The sequence below is a fragment of the Saimiri boliviensis genome, chromosome 6 (assembly GCF_048565385.1).
Source record: "Saimiri boliviensis isolate mSaiBol1 chromosome 6, mSaiBol1.pri, whole genome shotgun sequence".
Lineage (NCBI taxonomy): Eukaryota > Metazoa > Chordata > Mammalia > Primates > Cebidae > Saimiri > Saimiri boliviensis.
The window spans coordinates 11,989,052-12,006,932 of NC_133454.1; the positions used below are offsets into that span (position 1 = coordinate 11,989,052).

Sequence of the window (17,881 nt, forward strand, 5' to 3'; positions counted from 1 at the left end):
ACAAGGGATCCAGATAAAGAAGGGGAACAGGAAACATTTCCGGCAAATTTCAAAATGATTCTTGAGTGCTTACATTTCCTGGAATTGTCATGAAGTTTCTACTGTATATTAGTACCCAATGTGAAAAAGACAGCCAAGATTAACATGGTATCATGATTAAAAGCAGCTTCTTGAAGCTACACTGCCTGGGTTTGATTCCCAAACTCACTGCTTACAAGCCTCATTTCCAGAATAAATGGTCTTTCTCAAAACTATGTGTGTGGGTGTGGAGTGTATGGGTGTGTTGTGTGTATATTTATATAATATGGTATTTGTATATACACAGTAATTGTACATAGATATATATACACACACATATATCTAGATAGATAGATTAGATAGATAGATAGATGATAGATAGATTCTGTAGCTAAACATAATAATTGGATCAGTACCTTGCACAAGGGTTAAAATCTACTTAAACAAAATAACAGCTACAAGACAGATAAACTGTAAATGTAGTTCAGCCAAAAGAAAGGCAAAGACATGGGAATAAAGGAAAGAATAGAAACTTATGAGGGGGCAAGGAAAAAAAAAAAGAGCAAATCATTGAGAGTTACCACTGTCACTTCGTCTCATCACTGAAAAATCCGTAATGTTCCTGCTACAACAAGCTCAATCCAACTTCTCTTTTCTTCTCAGGAGATGGCTTTGCATCTCGTCTTGTCAACAAAATGGAGTTTATGTAATTTCTTACATTTATGCTCACAACCATTTTCATTAACCTTAATAGCACTCTTCATCACTGCATTTCAATTGTTACACAAAAAATACAATTTAAATTTTTTTTTATGGCTGGACATGGTGGCTCATGCCTGTGATCCAGCACTTTGGAAGGTCAAGGCAGGAAGATTTGCTTGAGGTTTGAGACCAGCCTGGGCAACACAGCAACACTCCCATCTCTACAAAATATATATGTATATATGAGCCAGGCGTGGTCTCTCACACCTGTCATCTTAGCTACTTACTAGGCTTAGATGGGAGGACCGCTTGCGCCCAGGAATTTAAAGCTAAAGTAAGCTCTGATTGCACCACTGCACTCCAGCCTGGATGACAGAATGAGACCTCATCTCAAAAAAAAAAAATAAAAATAAAAATAAAAACCAGTTGTATATGAATATATGTTTCCAAAAATGCCTGCTTTGTTCTAGACATGGAGTGTTGTGCTCTGAATATTACCAAGGACCAGCTTGGTTGTAGAGCCCTCCACCCAGGCAGCACTGAAGGGATGAAGAAGCAGACCCCCAGATAGAACAGCACAGCAGGACTATCCAGGAACCAACAGCCTTCCGAGCTGAGAGCCTCAGGAGCTGACAGCATTCCAGGCTGAAAGCCATGAACAGATTCTCACCCATGTAGTTATTATCTCTGAACAGGTGATAATTGTTAACAAACAGGTGTTCTGTGTTTTCTCTTAGAACAAAGATAAACTAGGTAGGCAGCTGGTGCCTGCTTACCTAGATCGAAGATAAATTAGAAAGTATTCTTTTTATTTATTTATTTATTTATTTATTTGTGGTAGAAAAGTGATTTTATTTAGGGAGAGAAAAGAGGAGGAAAGGAGAAGAAGAGAAAGACTTCCAGGAAGAATGTGGAAGGGGATTCCTGAGGGGAAATCCCAGAGGGAGCTCCCACTATGTGGGAGGGGATTCCAGAGAGCTGAAAATCCCAGAAAGTAATCTTAAAGGGAGAGCCACGGGGGCAGGGTCACCCTATCCCGTGCTTAATTGTTTTAACCAGTGTATGATATACATACACTGTTTTGCTATTCTAGAATGCCCCAAGTAGTTTTCCACTTGGGTCGGGAGGCCAGCTAGGTTTTCCTTACCGCTCTTCTTAGCAAACAATATATTTTATCTTGTGTAAGAATCAAAGAATTAATATAAACAAATATTTTTTTCTGTAATAGCATTAAGAAATATTTCCAAAATATAGGTAAGATAATATGATAGAAAATGTTAAAGGATAATGTCAAAAATGTAAGCAATAGATTAGTGTCCAGATTCATATGTTAATGAACTTTTATTATTTATATATCTTAATTTATTCTGTAAGGTTGATTTTGAAGTTTTCCCAGGGATTACCAACATGTGCTAGTAAAATATAAAGATTCCTAGCTAGTGATAAGAAAATATGAAATAAGCTTTACGGTGATGGAGATTGTTAGGAATTAAATTGACATATATATTTAGCTACTCACTAAGAATGAAATTATTTCCATTTCGTTTACTATAGAAACACACAAAACACCTTTACATTACAAAGAGTAATACAGATAATAGAGAGAACATTTTTTTTTTTTTTTTTTTTTTTTTTTTTTTTTTTTTTGAGACACAGTTTCCCTCTTGTTACCCAGGCTGGAGTGCAATGGCGCGATCTCTGCTCACCGCAACCTCCGCCTCCTGGGCTCAGGCAATTCTCCTGTCTCAGCCTCCTGAGTAGCTGGGACTACAGGCGTGCACCACCATGCCCAGCTAATTTTTTGTATTTTTAGTAGAGACGGGGATTCACCATGTTGACCAGGATGGTCTGGATCTCTTGACCTCGTGATCCACCCGCCTCAGCCTCCCAAAGTGCTGGGATTACAGGCTTGAGCCACCGCGCCCGGCAAAAGCATCTTTTTTTTTTTTTTGTAGTTTTAGTAGAGACGGGGTTTCACCATGTTGGCCAGGATGGTCTCGATCTCTTGACCTCGTGATCCACCCGCCTCGGCCTCCCAAAGTGCTGTGATTACAGGCTTGAGCCACCGTGCCCGGCCGCAAAATCATTTTCTATATGCAATACTAATATTTAAAAATATGTTTGAAACGGAAAAAAAAATTTGCAAAATAAAGTTCGTCATCTTTGAAAATCAAAAGTTGGCCGTTTATCTATGTGGGTTTCTTTCTTTCAATACTGTATTCTATTTTGTTTTCTGAAGAGATGGAGTCTCGCTCTTTCTCCAGGCTGCAGCGCCGTGCCTTGATCATACCTCACTACAGCCTCAAACTCCTGGGCTCAAGTATGCCTCCTTTCTCAGTTTCCTAAGTGCCTGGCATTACAGTGAATAATTCTGTAGTTTCTATCCACCTTTACTTGCTGATGGGAAATCTACAAACAGAAAGGGCTGAGTGTAATTATTGTTTTTTTTTTAATGTGCTTAAGGAGATCTGTGCAATTCAAGTCAGTGTTTTTCAAGCATGCAATGCATATTTTAAGTTTCTATAATATGCAAATTAAGAATAACATACATTGCTACTATATTTTTAAATCTTATAAAGTACTATTCTGCTGAGGCTTATGTAATCCTAACAGTTTTGTAGATCAAGGCAGGCGGGTGACTTGAGGTCAGGAGTTCCAGACGAATCTGGCCAACATGGTAAAACACCCTCTCTACTAAAAATGCCAAAAAGTTAGCCAGGCGTGGCAGGGGGCACCTGTAATCCCAGCTAATTGGGAGGTCGAGGCAGGAGAATTGCTTCATCCTTCGAGTCGGAGGTTGCAGTGAGCTGAGATGGCTTCACTGCACCCCAGCCTGGGCAACAGAGCAAGATTCCCAACCAAAAAAGAAAAAAAATAATAATAATGTAATTGGAGAAAACTTAATCATCTATGTTAACACCCTACTAAGGCAGTGAAATCCAACCAATTAGAGGAAAGGGGTGTGGTCTCACAGATGTATAAAAGGACACTTCAGGAACCAAGCTCATTCTCCAGAACCCACAGAGTGGCCTTGGAGACTTCCGAAGGCTGCCGGCACTGCACCGTGAGACCCTGATCCCTGAGCTGAACTCAACTTATTCGACAGCAAGCTTTGCTGAGAACATAGATCCATTTCTGAGGTAGGTACGCAAAATTTCCAGAGCAGGAGCTACTCTGACAAAACAAAACAAACAAAATTTGGGAACTTGAATTTATGTGAAAAATTAGATTTTCTGAGAGGAAATGATCTCATTTTCGGAGTTTTACAAACAGCTCCATTTCTTCCTAAAAATTATTTTGAACATAATCCACAGGTTTACAAGCTCCTTTTATTTAGCCTATTTACAAATTAAGCATTTCCATCATCTCTCTTACTACATGATCCTCAAATTAATGATATGATTAATTTTTTGCTTCATGTCTTTCTTAGTTGTTTTATAGATTGTAAGCATTTTTCAGGAGTTTCCAAATGTCTAGTAATTTTTTAATCTCTGTAGACTCTGTAATTGGATTAGGGGTATTGCAATGTGTGTGTATAAACGTGTAACATTCTATTCTACCAGTGGTAATGTGCCTATGTTACAATGTGTGGCTATACATAGACTGCACTCAGTGGTTTGGGCAAACGTTTTTTTCTAAAACATAGTAAAAAGTCTCTTCACTTCAGAAACCTCAGTTACTCTGTCAAAGAAAGCCAGAAATGAGTATTCATGGAGAAAAGTCTCACTGGCAATCATGCAGAAACAACAGAAATAGAGGGTTTGTGTATCTATACAGTGTAGAAACCAGGATTTAGGTTTTCCACTTTGGTATTTCTGTTTTCAACAGGCTCACCCAGGCTGGAGTGCAGTGGTGGAATTAAAGCTCACTACTGTCTCGACTTCCTACTTCAAGCAATTCTTCAGCCTCATCTCCCAAAGTAGCTGGGACCCTAGGCATGTGCAAACATGTTGGGCTAAGTGTGTGTGTGTGTGTGTGTGTGTGTGTGTGTGTGTGTGTGTGTTTATAGACAGGCTGATCTAGACATTTTGTCATGTTGCCCAGTCTAGAACTCCTGAGCTAAACAAAATCTGCGTAATTTGTCCTACGAAAATGCTGTGATTACAAGCTTGAGCTACCTTGCCTGGCCTAGGTTTATTTATTTATTTATTTATTTATTTCAAACATCCATTTAAAACACTGACTCTCTAGTGCCCATTATTATTGCATGATACTTAGTATTTTTTTGACTATGTGAAAGAGTAATGATCATGCTTTCAAAAAGCTTAGAAAATATTTTTATCCTCTGTTTACACTTCTACATTTTATCACTATATCCCCAAACAGTCCAGGAATAGCAAACATGCCATCAAGTTTTTGTTGATCGAATTAACATAGCAGCCTAGAAAAACAATTATTTATTTTTCTTTCACCTGGGAGAAGTACCTTCACCTTGATGTGTCTGTTTTACTTTTGAGAGTGAAGACTAGCTTTTTCTGATTTTGCTCAAAATATGAGTTCTGCTCTAATATTTTCAAGCAGGGGGCCTCTGTAAAAGTCATAATGAACCGTTAAACAAAACAATGAGAGTAAAACAGCTTAATTACCTTCCCTTCTCTAAACCAATCACTGGCAATTCAGAGTGGAATTGATTTCCAGACCATTAAAGACCCACCCATTGAGTTTATAGGTTGATGAAACCCTTGAACCCCAAGCAATCTGGTGGACATCTCGAAAAATCTTACAGTCTTTGCTGCAAAAAAATAGAGTTTGGAAAGCTGGTCGTGTGTTCGCTGGAGAACGATCACGATTTTCTAAGGAGGTTGATGTCTCTTAGTGCCTGAGTTTTTTATTTTTCCTATTTCTGTCATTGCAAATTATAACCTAATCTTCTCTAGAAAAAAAGGATGTTATTCAATCACAACCTGATTCAAACTTTGCATGGATCTTTGTCTCTCCAGGGTAGAAGACTAAATTCTTGTGGTTGTCTTCCCTTAGGAAAATGGACTCAGACTTTACACTGGCCTTCCAGAAGGAACTCAACTGTGACATCTGCCTGGACTACCTGGTAGACCCTGTCACCATAGGCTGTGGGCACAGCTTCTGTAGACCCTGTCTCTGTCTTTCCTGGGAAGGAGCCCGAAGTCCTGCCAATTGCCCGGCATGTGGGGAACCATCACACCAAAACGACTTCAAAACTGATATTCGTCTGAAGACTTTAGTGACCATTGCCAGAAAAGCAAGTCTCTGGCAGTTCCTGAGCTCCGAGAAACAAATATGTGGGACCCATAGGGAAACAAAGAAGATGTTCTGTGACACAGACAAGAGTCTGCTCTGCTCACTGTGCTCTGACTCTCAGAAGCACAGGGCTCACAAACACTATCCCATTGAAGGGGCAGCTGAAGAATGCCGGGTAAGAGATAGCTCTGACATCACCTGAAAGCTGGTTGTGAATAGATGAGAAGGGAGCTGAGAATCATCATTGTGATCACTCCATTCTTCTTTTTTTCTTTGTGAGACAGAGTTTCGCTCTTGTTACCCAGGCTAGTGTGCAATGGTGCAATCTCGGCTCACCACAGCCTCCACCTCCTGGGTTCAAGCAATTCTCCTGCCTAAGCATCCTGAGTAGCTGGGACTACAGGCGCATGCCACCATGCCCAGCAATTTTTTTTTTTTTTTTGTATTTTTAGTAGAGATGGGGTTTCACCTTGTTGACCAGGATGGTCTCGATCTCTTGACCTCATGATCCACCCACCTCGGCCTCCCAAAGTGCTGGGATTATAGGCTTGAGCCACCACGCCCGGCGTTTTTTTTTTCTTTAATATATATTTTATTGCATTTTAGGTTTGGGGGTACATGTGAAGAACATGCAGGATTGTTGCATAGTTACATACATGACAATGTGATTTGCTGTGTGGAGAAATAGGAACACTCTTACACTGTTGGTGGGAGTGTAAATTAGTTCAACCATTGTTAAAGACAGTGTGGCCATTCCTCAAGGACCTAGAAATAGAAATTCCATTTGATCCAGCAATCCCATTACTGGGTATATATCCAAAGGATTATAAATCGTACTATTGTAAGGACACATGCACACGAACGTTCATTGCAGCACTGTTTACAATAGCAAAGACTTGGATCACTCCATTCTTTACTCAGTGCCAGGTGCTTTTGGAGGTACCAGTGATGAAATGTTGAATACAATATGAACTATACCTGCCTTCATGGCACTTGCACCCAAAAAGAGGATGATTAAGTAAATGTCATTATTATTTTGACTCTGCAGTATAATGCTAAAGGCAGTGAAAAGGCAGCAAAACTACAAGTGCAAAGACATGTATTATGGAAATGTATTTAGTATTACTTGACAAATAAGCACATAGTACACTACAAAAGCGGGCGGCTAGCACAGTGGATTCCGAAGCAGGATGTTTCACTGATCATTATCTGGGTAACAAGAAATCTTCACTTAGCAGTTGCCTAAACTGTTACACATGCGGAAACATCAGAATTGATAAATATTACTTGAGGACAAGCAGTAAAAAATTTTGTTTTTCCTTTTTCCTCTCTCTAGTGCCTTTATATAGTGTATCCCTTGCCTGCATATACCACTCAGAGTGTGGAATCTGTGCTATTTGATTTTCTGTTGTTCACCCTCATATTTCTTTGGCAGGAGAAGCTCTTAAAGCAAATGAGGATTTTATGGGAAAAGATTCAAGAAAATCAGAGAAATCTAAATGAGGAGAGAAAAAGAATCACCTTCTGGAGGGTAAGTATGAGATCATGTATCCTCAGGACGTGCTTGAGACAGACATGCTGAGAACATTTATATTAGCAACTTGCGTTGAAATTCTCATATGCCAGATTTTGTCATGTGTTTATCCATAGGCTGGAAAACAACCTGTCTGTTCAACATAACAATTATTCAGGTGTTGTAGAAATGTTTTTCATATAAATAAAAAATAAATATAAATTTTGAAAGGCAAGTATGTGCTTAAAATTCATAGGTATTTCAGGCAGAGGTTTCTGTATGACATGAATTATGTAATATTGATTAAATAGCATATAATTGCGAAATAGGCATTTAATGGTGAATATGATGTTGCTCCTGGCTAAGAAAGTGGGTGGCAACAGTGCTTTAAGAAGTGAAAATTGGATAGCAAGGTCCCAGACCACGATGCCAGTTCAAGTAGGAGAAAACTAACAAGGAAAGCTTTGGAGCAGGGACAATAATGACTGCGGGAGTGAGAGAATAAATATGTCCATATTGGGAGGAGAAACACAGTGGAATGGGGATTCATGGTGGCAGAATGGCAGGGCAATACAGAGCCCATGGATTTCGACAGAGGAAAGAGAGGAGACAGAAAAAAGGTACTCAGTTTCAAAGATGAGGGTTAAAATGTTTACTAAGTTTTTGTGTGTGTGATGGCTTCTGATCCTGATTATAATATACTAACATTTCTACTGAGAGTGGCTGTTTAGGCTGTTAAGTACAAAGATTTCAGGCCACAAACTAATTGAGCAACAAAGATTATCTATATTATTGTTGACGATACAACAATCAAAAATTTATGTGTTTTCCAGTGGTATTTCAGATTTGAAAGAACACGTATTTAAACATGTAAATCTAAAGGGCTTTTTTGCAGCTTTTCAAGAATTAATGAACTAGATAAATTCTGGACGGAAGGACTTGTTTAACTCATCATGTTGTTTGTAATGAATAAAAAGCAGAGGAAGGAAAGAGCAAGAATTTGTGGGTTCTGTGAGGTGGAAGTAGGCCTGGGTATGTAACCTGCAAAATTCATGTCCCTGCAGCGCTATGTGAATCTCCGGGCACTGATGACCAGGAATGAGTATAGTAAGCTGCATCCAGATCTCCGTAAGGAAGAAAAACAACATTTAGAGAGTCTGTACAAGGCAAACAAAGAGATATTTCCACAACTCCAGAGAAGCTGGATTAACAAGTATCGAAAGAAGAAACACTTGAAAGAAGTGTATCAGGAACTAATGGAAATGTGTCATAAACCAGATGTGGAGCTGCTCCAGGTAAGAACTGAGGCTGTCCCTCGAGACACTTTGTACTAGCTGATATTTACATCTTTGCCTTCCATTGGGTACCAAAGACGTACTTCTCTGTGTCCTCCATTGATGGTTAAGAGTCATTCTCACCTGGCTATAGTGATAAACTACAACTCCTAACCTAATCGTGAAAACAAAGCTTTATGAAACTGTGCAAATAGATTTCCATAGAATATTTTCTACCTCAAGCTTTCTTCTCCAGTTCATTTCATTTAAACTCGAGAAGAAAAAAATTTCATGTGAAAATTCTATTTTTGCCTCGATTGGATAATATGTAGAAATTACAGGAAAACGAACATTTCTTTCTTTCTCCTATTGGGGAGGCCTAGGTTTGAAACGCCCTTGATTTGAGCCACATTAGCCTTTGGAGACTGGCCCTGAAAGAGACCGCAGGGTTGACAGCTGCAGCAATGCCCAGTCACCACTCACACTTTTCTCTCTCATTCAAATTCAGGGCCATGAAGTTATCAGAAATATATTATGATAAATATATTATGAATAAGTTTTACTGGTATAAATGTTAGAGATGTGAATACATTTAAAAAGAGCTGCAGCGATAGTACGTGGTACTTCTAAAGTTTTCAAAACCTAAAGGATAGATGGGCAGGATAACAAGTTGTTTGTTTATCTGTTTGTTTGTTTTGAGGAAGAGTGTTGTTCTGTCGCCCAGGCTGAAGTGCAGTGGCACAATCTAGACTCACTGCAACCTCAGTCTCCTGGGTGCAAGCGATTCTCGTGCCTCAGCCTCTTGAGTAGCTGGGACTACAGGCGTGCACTATGATGCCCAGCTGAATTTATTTGCATTTTTAGGAGAGAGGGGTTTTTACCATGTTGGCCAGGCTACTCTGGAACACATGATCTCAAGTGATCCTCCCACCTTGACCCCCAAAAGTGCTGGAATTCCAGGTGTGAGCCACCACACCTGGCCAGAATAACAACTTTCTAAAGAAATCTTTTTTTCTCTCTCTTTACAGGATTCGGGAGACATCATGGCCAGGTACGTTTTTGGCCATCATTGCAAGCTGAAGCACAAGGCATGCTACGAGAAACATCAAGCTGTTTCCAACAAAGTGAAAGCATGCTTTATTAAGGCCATAATGTGTCAGTGTGATTGTGTGTATGTTTGTGTACTCATGTGTTGGTATGTTACATTGAATATGTTATCCTATGCCCTCTATCAGACTAATCTTTTCTTACTTTCCCAAGTGACTCGGGGGTAATGTTTCAAAGAGTTCAATGCAAAAGTTGCTAGAATATAGATGCCTATTTTTAGGATTCAGAATCATAATTAGAGACAAACTCTTTGGTGGCGTATAGGGAGAGAGGCAATTATCTTTCAGTGGCAGTAGGATAGAAACGGAGTGAATCGTTAGAAATAATCCCTAAGAGAGCCACAAACCCATCCTAGAATGGTGGAGTTACATTACAATATCAGAAGTGGGTTTGAATGAAGGATTTTCTGTTGGAAATGCTTAAGCACAGAAACCAGAACCGTTAACCAACTGCACCTGCTTCCTTGCAGGAGCGAGTCCGTGATGCTGCACATGCCCCAGCCTGTGAATCCAGAGCTCAGTGCAGGGCCCATCACTGGACTGGTGCACAAGCTCATCCGCTTCCGAGGTGAGTGTCACCCTCTTGCTGTGACCAACATGTATATCTTCAATTACGGTTTTCTATGGGCAGCTTTCGCAGTGTAACGATCTTTCCTCTGGAAGAGAATCGTCTGTGCATCGGTCTTTATAGTTAGTTTCACCATCATCTAACAGACAAAATTAAATGAAAGCTGGTGAAATGTAATAGGAATCAGCCATATAACAAATTACTTAGAAAAATGAAACATGCAGAAGGGCTCCTTAGGACTTAGAACTGTTCTCTGATACAGTTTCATGTATACAAGTATTACATGAGGTATGCAGAACTGAGTTAATTCAGGACATTTCAATTTCAAATTGAGTGCCATTAATGATTGTGATTTTGGGTGACAGTGATTATTTTTAAGTATGTTTCAGGTGAAGTTTCATAGCATTTGTAATTTTAATCATGTGCATGTGCATTTTAATCAACTAAAACGTACATGAATAACTTATAGCAGTGCAAAAACTGAGGAGCCATGAACAATAGGAAAATGATTTGGTGGGTGATGAGGCCTTAGATCAGGCGTCCCCAAACTTTTTACACAGGGGGCCAGTTCACTGTCCCTCAGACCGTTGGAGGGCCGCCACATACTGTGCTCCTCTCACTGACCACCAATGAAAGAGGTGCCCCTTCCTGAAGTGCTGCGCGGGGGCCGGATAAATGGCCTCAGGGCCCGCGGGCTGTAGTTTGGGGATGCCTGCCTTAGATAGAACTGGAGGATAGACCATGATCAATCAGGCAGATAAAAGAAGTCTGTGCCTGAATCTGGCGTAAAAGCCAGATAATTCTTGCAAGGAATCTACACTTTTTGTTAGGCGGATTCCGATTTTCTCTTTAGGTATGAATTTGCCAGCGTAAGTGGCATATCAAAATATTTCTGGCAAAGTGATACCTTTTTTATTTAGGTTTAAGAACGGCTTCCCACCTCATCTCCTGTCCCCAACCTGCTGCTCTGCCCTGACAGAGAAGAGGCAATGGACATAAATTTTATTGCTATGGACTTGGCTACAGTGCAAGATCTTTTAGTTTTTCAGTTGTTAAAAAAAAGTAGCTAACTAGACATAGGTGTGACCATCCTCCTCGTCATAGTCGTTGAGTTTATAGAAATTGAGATCATTGTAGTTTAGCCATTTATCTGTGCAGATATCCTAACACCCTTTGATTCCAACATTTTTCCAGACAAAAGTTGCCTTTTAATCTTGACCTGTGGTTTCTAGTGAGAGCCTCTTTCTAATCTGAACATAAGAAGGTATAAACTGCTTTTCACTGGAACATTCTCTTTTTTCTACAGTGAACATTTCCTTCGATTATGAAGTAAGCAATCACAGTATCAGGCTGTTTGAGGATGTGAGAAATTTGATGATGACACCTCACTGGGAAGGTGGATCTTTGAATTCTGACAGATCTGACTATTTTGCTGCATGGGGAGCCCGGGGCTTCTCCTCTGGGAAACACTACTGGGAGCTGAATGTGAATGACTCTTGGGACTGGGCTCTGGGAGTCTGTAAGGAGTCCTGGATAAGGAAGAATGGCACCATGATTACATCTAAGGACATATTTCTTCTTTTATGTGTGAAGGTGGATCATCATTTCCATCTCTTGACCACCTCTCCAATGCTTCCTCACTATGTAGAGAAACCTCTGGGCCGGGTTGGTGTGTTTCTGGATTTTGAAAGTGGAACTGTGAGTTTTTTCAATGTCACCAAGAGTTCCCTCATATGGAGTTACCCGGCTGGCTCCTTAAATTTCCCTGTCAGGCCTTTCTTTTACACTGGCCACAAATGATCAGGATGAAGAAACCATGCTGTTTGGGAACTGCATGTACGAGGGAGCCCTTCACTGTTGAAGCAAAGGAATCATACTGTTCAGGCTTTTTTTCTACTTTACTGTCACTTCATTGTATTGCTATTAAATAAAAAATATGTAAAATGCAAAATCTTATGGCACACTTTCTTACAATTAAAATAATCTCTTAGGTCCCATTACCTGAAACATATATTGTGGTTTCCCACTGTTTTGGGAATTTATTGGATGGAATTCCGGAAATATGTGGGCGCATGATTCAGACTTAATGATCTCATGCAGGAACACAATTTGCACATCATGGACAGACAGGAGTTCATACAATGTAAGTGTGAGAGCTCCCTCCTGCTGCTGCAGTAAGCTCTACACTTCATTACCTTAGAGGGGCAAATTCATTTTACACAGAAGTTTTCACTGATTCTTCAGGCCAGAATAGGGATTTAACAGTCATGTGTCCTATGGCGATAAAAATACATTCGGCGATTTGATCACTTTGTGAACATCAGAGTGAACTTAAAAAAACCTAGATAGAATATCCATCTACAGACATAGGCTAAATGGTACAGCCGATTGCTTCTCTGAGAACTTGTTTGCGCTGTCTGAGCCGCAAACAAAAGTGTTTAGCCCACGTTGATTTCTGTAGCTGTTTAACAAAGCAAACAATGTCACTTAGGGAAAAATAGATGAGCAGACTGTCTGCTTTTAAACGTGTTTATACTTCCAATTCACAGATTGTGAATTCTCACTGATAACCTAGACCTGAGATGTAATCATTACCTCATGTTACAGTGAGAACATATTAGTATCTGGGGGGAAAAAATTGTAAAATCCAAGACAAAACAAACGAAACCCAGTTCTGGTGAAAACACAGATTACAGTGAGTCCATAGAGTCTGTCTACCCACCAAATAGTCATTTTTTTCCTGATTGACTGATTAAAAATAATGGCAACAAACATTCTACTTCCAGTCTGGCAGATGATCCTTTCTGATGTCTGGGGTTCCTCCGTTGGGGCTGTTACCCCGAATCTATTCAAATGGCCTCTCCAGGACATTTTCTTCAAGATTTGCTATCAACTGGACAATCACGATGAACACGACATGGCAAAACCGTTGATGAAGACGCACACGATACTGGAGTAGAGGGAAGGAAGGGATGGTCCATCTCCTTTGAGATGACCGGGGCCAGACCCAGTAATTTCTAGGACAGTGAGATGAAAACGATCAGTACTCCCTTGACAGGAACCCCCTTCTGCTGTCTATACGTGGCTGGAAGCTATACATGTAGGCCTTCTGAATGTCTTGTACTTCCCAAGACTTTGATGATAAGAGCCACTGAAGGGGGCTCATAATATATAGAATACATTCAGCATAGATGGTAAGAAAGTCTTTCCCTCAAAAGCCAGAAGTTCAGAAACCTGTAGCTGAGTCATCCACTGGACATTACCAGGAAGTACGGACTGAATAGAGAGAAACATTGGCTTTAACCTCAGATAAAAGCTGTTCCATACTCACTGCCCTGTGGCTCCCATACTCAAAGGGGAAGGTGAGGTTAGGTCCTGTGACTATTCCTTCTTCTGGACTGTGGAAGTTTCTGAGGCTGACTCAGAAATATGTCTTCTGTCTACTAAAACCTAATGTCTATTAACATTCTGCTGTAAAAGAGATAGGCCATGTCCTGTCACAGGCCTCTCACTGTGTGCCCATATCTTCCACTCCTCTGGCCCTTGCTGAATCATGATGCCTGCCAGAATCACTCTGAAATTCTTCTCCCCCTCCGTCAGTCCTCTGGCCCAGTTCTCAGAACACAGCTCCCTGTCTATCTACTTTCTCATTATCTGCCCTTGCCCTTCAATTTCACAGCATTAGAAAAGTTGCCCATCAAAATATCCCAGAATGGAAAACAGGGGCTGCCTTTTTTATCTGAGACCCAGCAACGCAGATGCAGGATTCTAAGGGAGGAGGAGGAAGCAAAAGTGGATGCCCTTGAAACTGCTGTCACATCCTTGTGACATCTAAAAGGGTAAAAGATATTCGGGGTTAAATAATTAGAACAGAGACAGTGGACGGTTAAGTTCAGGTGTATATGGAGAAAGAAAGGTTCTGTCAGTGCCTGACACGAAGTAAAACCCTCTTACCTTAATGGGATGCACACCAGAATGGGTCAGAAAAGAAACCCTAGGTGAAGAAAAGCGAAGCCGTGGTGAACAAGGGATCCAGATAAAGAAGGGGAACAGGAAACATTTCCGGCAAATTTCAAAATGATTCTTGAGTGCTTACATTTCCTGGAATTGTCATGAAGTTTCTACCGTATATTAGTACCCAGTGTGAAAAAGACAGCCAAGATTAACATGGTATCATGATTAAAAGCAGCTTCTTGAAGCTACACTGCCTGGGTTTGATTCCCAAACTCACTGCTTACAAGCCTCATTTCCAGAATAAATGGTCTTCCTCAAAGCTATGTGTGTGGGTGTGGAGTGTATGGGTGTGTTGTGTGTATATTTTTATAATATGGTATTTGTATATACACAGTAATTGTACATAGATATATATACACACACATATATCTAGATAGATAGATTAGATAGATAGATAGATGATAGATAGATTCTGTAGCTAAACATAATAATTGGATCAGTACCTTGCACAAGGGTTAAAATCTACTTAAACAAAATAACAGCTACAAGACAGATAAACTGTAAATGTAGTTCAGCCAAAAGAAAGGCAAAGACATGGGAATAAAGGAAAGAATAGAAACTTATGAGGGGGCAAGGAAAAAAAAAAGAGCAAATCATTGAGAGTTACCACTGTCACTTCGTCTCATCACTGAAAAATCCGTAATGTTCCTGCTACAACAAGCTCAATCCAACTTCTCTTTTCTTCTCAGGAGATGGCTTTGCATCACGTCTTGTCAACAAAATGGAGTTTATGTAATTTCTTACATTTATGCTCACAACCATTTTCATTAACCTTAATAGCACTCTTCATCACTGCATTTCAATTGTTACACAAAAAATACAATTTAAATTTTTTTTTATGGCTGGACATGGTGGCTCATGCCTGTGATCCAGCACTTTGGAAGGTCAAGGCAGGAAGATTGCTTGAGGTTTGAGACCAGCCTGGGCAACACAGCAACACTCCCATCTCTACAAAATAGATATGTATATATGAGCCAGGCGTGGTCTCTCACACCTGTCATCTTAGCTACTTACTAGGCTTAGATGGGAGGACCGCTTGCGCCCAGGAATTTAAAGCTAAAGTAAGCTCTGATTGCACCACTGCACTCCAGCCTGGATGACAGAATGAGACCTCATCTCAAAAAAAAAAATAAAAATAAAAATAAAAACCAGTTGTATATGAATATATGTTTCCAAAAATGCCTGCTTTGTTCTAGACATGGAGTGTTGTGCTCTGAATATTACCAAGGACCAGCTTGGTTGTAGAGCCCTCCACCCAGGCAGCACTGAAGGGATGAAGAAGCAGACCCCCAGATAGAACAGCACAGCAGGACTATCCAGGAACCAACAGCCTTCCGAGCTGAGAGCCTCAGGAGCTGACAGCATTCCAGGCTGAAAGCCATGAACAGATTCTCACCCATGTAGTTATTATCTCTGAACAGGTGATAATTGTTAACAAACAGGTGTTCTGTGTTTTCTCTTAGAACAAAGATAAACTAGGTAGGCAGCTGGTGCCTGCTTACCTAGATCGAAGATAAATTAGAAAGCATTCTTTTTTTGTGTCTGTGTGGTAGAAAAGTGATTTTATTTAGGGAGAGAAAAGAGGAGGAAAGGAGAAGAAGAGAAAGACTTCCAGGAAGAATGTGGAAGGGGATTCCAGAGGGGAAATCCCAGAGGGAGCTCCCACTATGTGGGAGGGGATTCCAGAGAGCTGGAAATCCCAGAAAGTAATCTTAAAGGGAGAGCCACGGGGGCAGGGTCACCCTATCCCGTGCTTAATTGTTTTAACCAGTGTATGATATACATACCCTGTTTTGCTCTTCTAGAATGCCCCAAGTAGTTTTCCACTTGGGTCGGGAGGCCAGCTAGGTTTTCCTTACCGCTCTTCTTAGCAAACAATATATTTTATCATGCACTCAGCTTTTTTCAGCAGGATATATGCAGTTCCTAATATTCTCCTTCTTGTGTAAGAATCAAAGAATTAATATAAACAAATATTTTTTTCTGTAATAGCATTAAGAAATATTTCCAAAATATAGGTAAGATAATATGATAGAAAATGTTAAAGGATAATGTCAAAAATGTAAGCAATAGATTAGTGTCCAGATTCATATGTTAATGAACTTTTATTATTTATATATCTTAATTTATTCTGTAAGGTTGATTTTGAAGTTTTCCCAGGGATTACCAACATGTGCTAGTAAAATATAAAGATTCCTAGCTAGTGATAAGAAAATATGAAATAAGCTTTACAGTGATGGAGATTGTTAGGAATTAAATTGACATATATATTAAGCTACTCACTAAGAATGAAATTATTTCCATTTCGTTTACTATAGAAACACACAAAACACCTTTACATTACAAAGAGTAATACAGATAATAGAGAGAACATTTTTTTTTTTTTTTTTTTTTTTTTTTTTTTTTTTTTTTTGAGACAGAGTTTCGCTCTTGTTACCCAGGCTGGAGTGCAATGGCGCGATCTCGGCTCACCGCAACCTCCGCCTCCTGGGCTCAGGCAATTCTCCTGTCTCAGCCTCCTGAGTAGCTGGGACTACAGGCGTGCACCACCATGCCCAGCTAATTTTTTGTATTTTTAGTAGAGACGGGGATTCACCATGTTGACCAGGATGGTCTGGATCTCTTGACCTCGTGACCCACCCGCCTCAGCCTCCCAAAGTGCTGGGATTACAGGCTTGAGCCACCGCGCCCGGCTAAAGAATCTTTTTTTTTTTTTTTTTTGTAGTTTTAGTAGAGACGGGGTTTCACCATGTTGGCCATGATGGTCTCGATCTCCTGACCTCGTGATCCACCCGCCTCGGCCTCCCAAAGTGCTGTGATTACAGGCTTGAGCCACCGTGCCCGGCCGCAAAATCATTTTCTATATGCAATACTAATATTTAAAAATATGTTTGAAACGGAAAATAAAATTTGCAAAATAAAGTTCGTCATCTTTGAAAATCAAAAGTTGGCCGTTTATCTACGTGGGTTTCTTTCTTTCAATACTGTATTCTATTTTGTTTTCTTAAGAGATGGAGTCTCGCTCTTTCTCCAGGCTGCAGCGCCGTGCCTTGATCATACCTCACTACAGCCTCAAACTCCTGGGCTCAAGTATGCCTCCTTTCTCAGTTTCCTAAGTGCCTGGCATTACAGTGAATAATTCTGTAGTTTCTATCCACCTTTACTTGCTGATGGGAAATCTACAAACACAAAGGGCTGAGTGTAATTATTGGTTTTTTTTTTTAATGTGCTTAAGGAGATCTGTGCAATTCAAGTCAGTGTTTTTCAAGCATGCAATGTATATTTTAAGTTTCTATAATATGCAAAGTAAGAATAACATACATTGCTACTATATTTTTAAATCTTATAAAGTACTATTCTGCTGAGGCTTATGTGATCCTAACAGTTTTGTAGATCAAGGCAGGCGGGTGACTTGAGGTCAGGAGTTCCAGACGAATCTGGCCAACATGGTAAAACACCCTCTCTACTA

General features: G+C 40.1%; 1 protein-coding gene across 1 annotated transcript; it reads left to right on the plus strand.

Annotated features, from left to right (window-relative positions):
- The first annotated feature begins 3,650 nt into the window (after positions 1-3,650).
- On the plus strand, positions 3,651-12,333 carry LOC141584790 (tripartite motif-containing protein 43B-like). Its single transcript, XM_074400352.1, has 7 exons — positions 3,651-3,860; positions 5,698-6,112; positions 7,373-7,468; positions 8,515-8,745; positions 9,753-9,775; positions 10,301-10,398; positions 11,705-12,333. Exons 2-7 carry the CDS (start codon positions 5,702-5,704, stop codon positions 12,196-12,198), a joined length of 1,353 nt encoding a protein of 450 aa, XP_074256453.1. The 5' UTR covers positions 3,651-3,860; positions 5,698-5,701; the 3' UTR covers positions 12,199-12,333.
- Positions 12,334-17,881: the final 5,548 nt, after the last annotated feature.

Bases quoted from the DNA above. Each gene is read 5' to 3' on its own strand.
- LOC141584790 (XM_074400352.1), top strand. From the start codon at position 5,702: ATGGACTCAGACTTTACACTGGCCTTCCAGAAGGAACTCAACTGTGAC. The intron at 7,469-8,514 runs GTAAGTATGAGA...ATGTCCCTGCAG, and splicing joins AAAGAATCACCTTCTGGAGG to CGCTATGTGAATCTCCGGGC. The intron at 8,746-9,752 runs GTAAGAACTGAG...CTCTCTTTACAG, and splicing joins CAGATGTGGAGCTGCTCCAG to GATTCGGGAGACATCATGGC.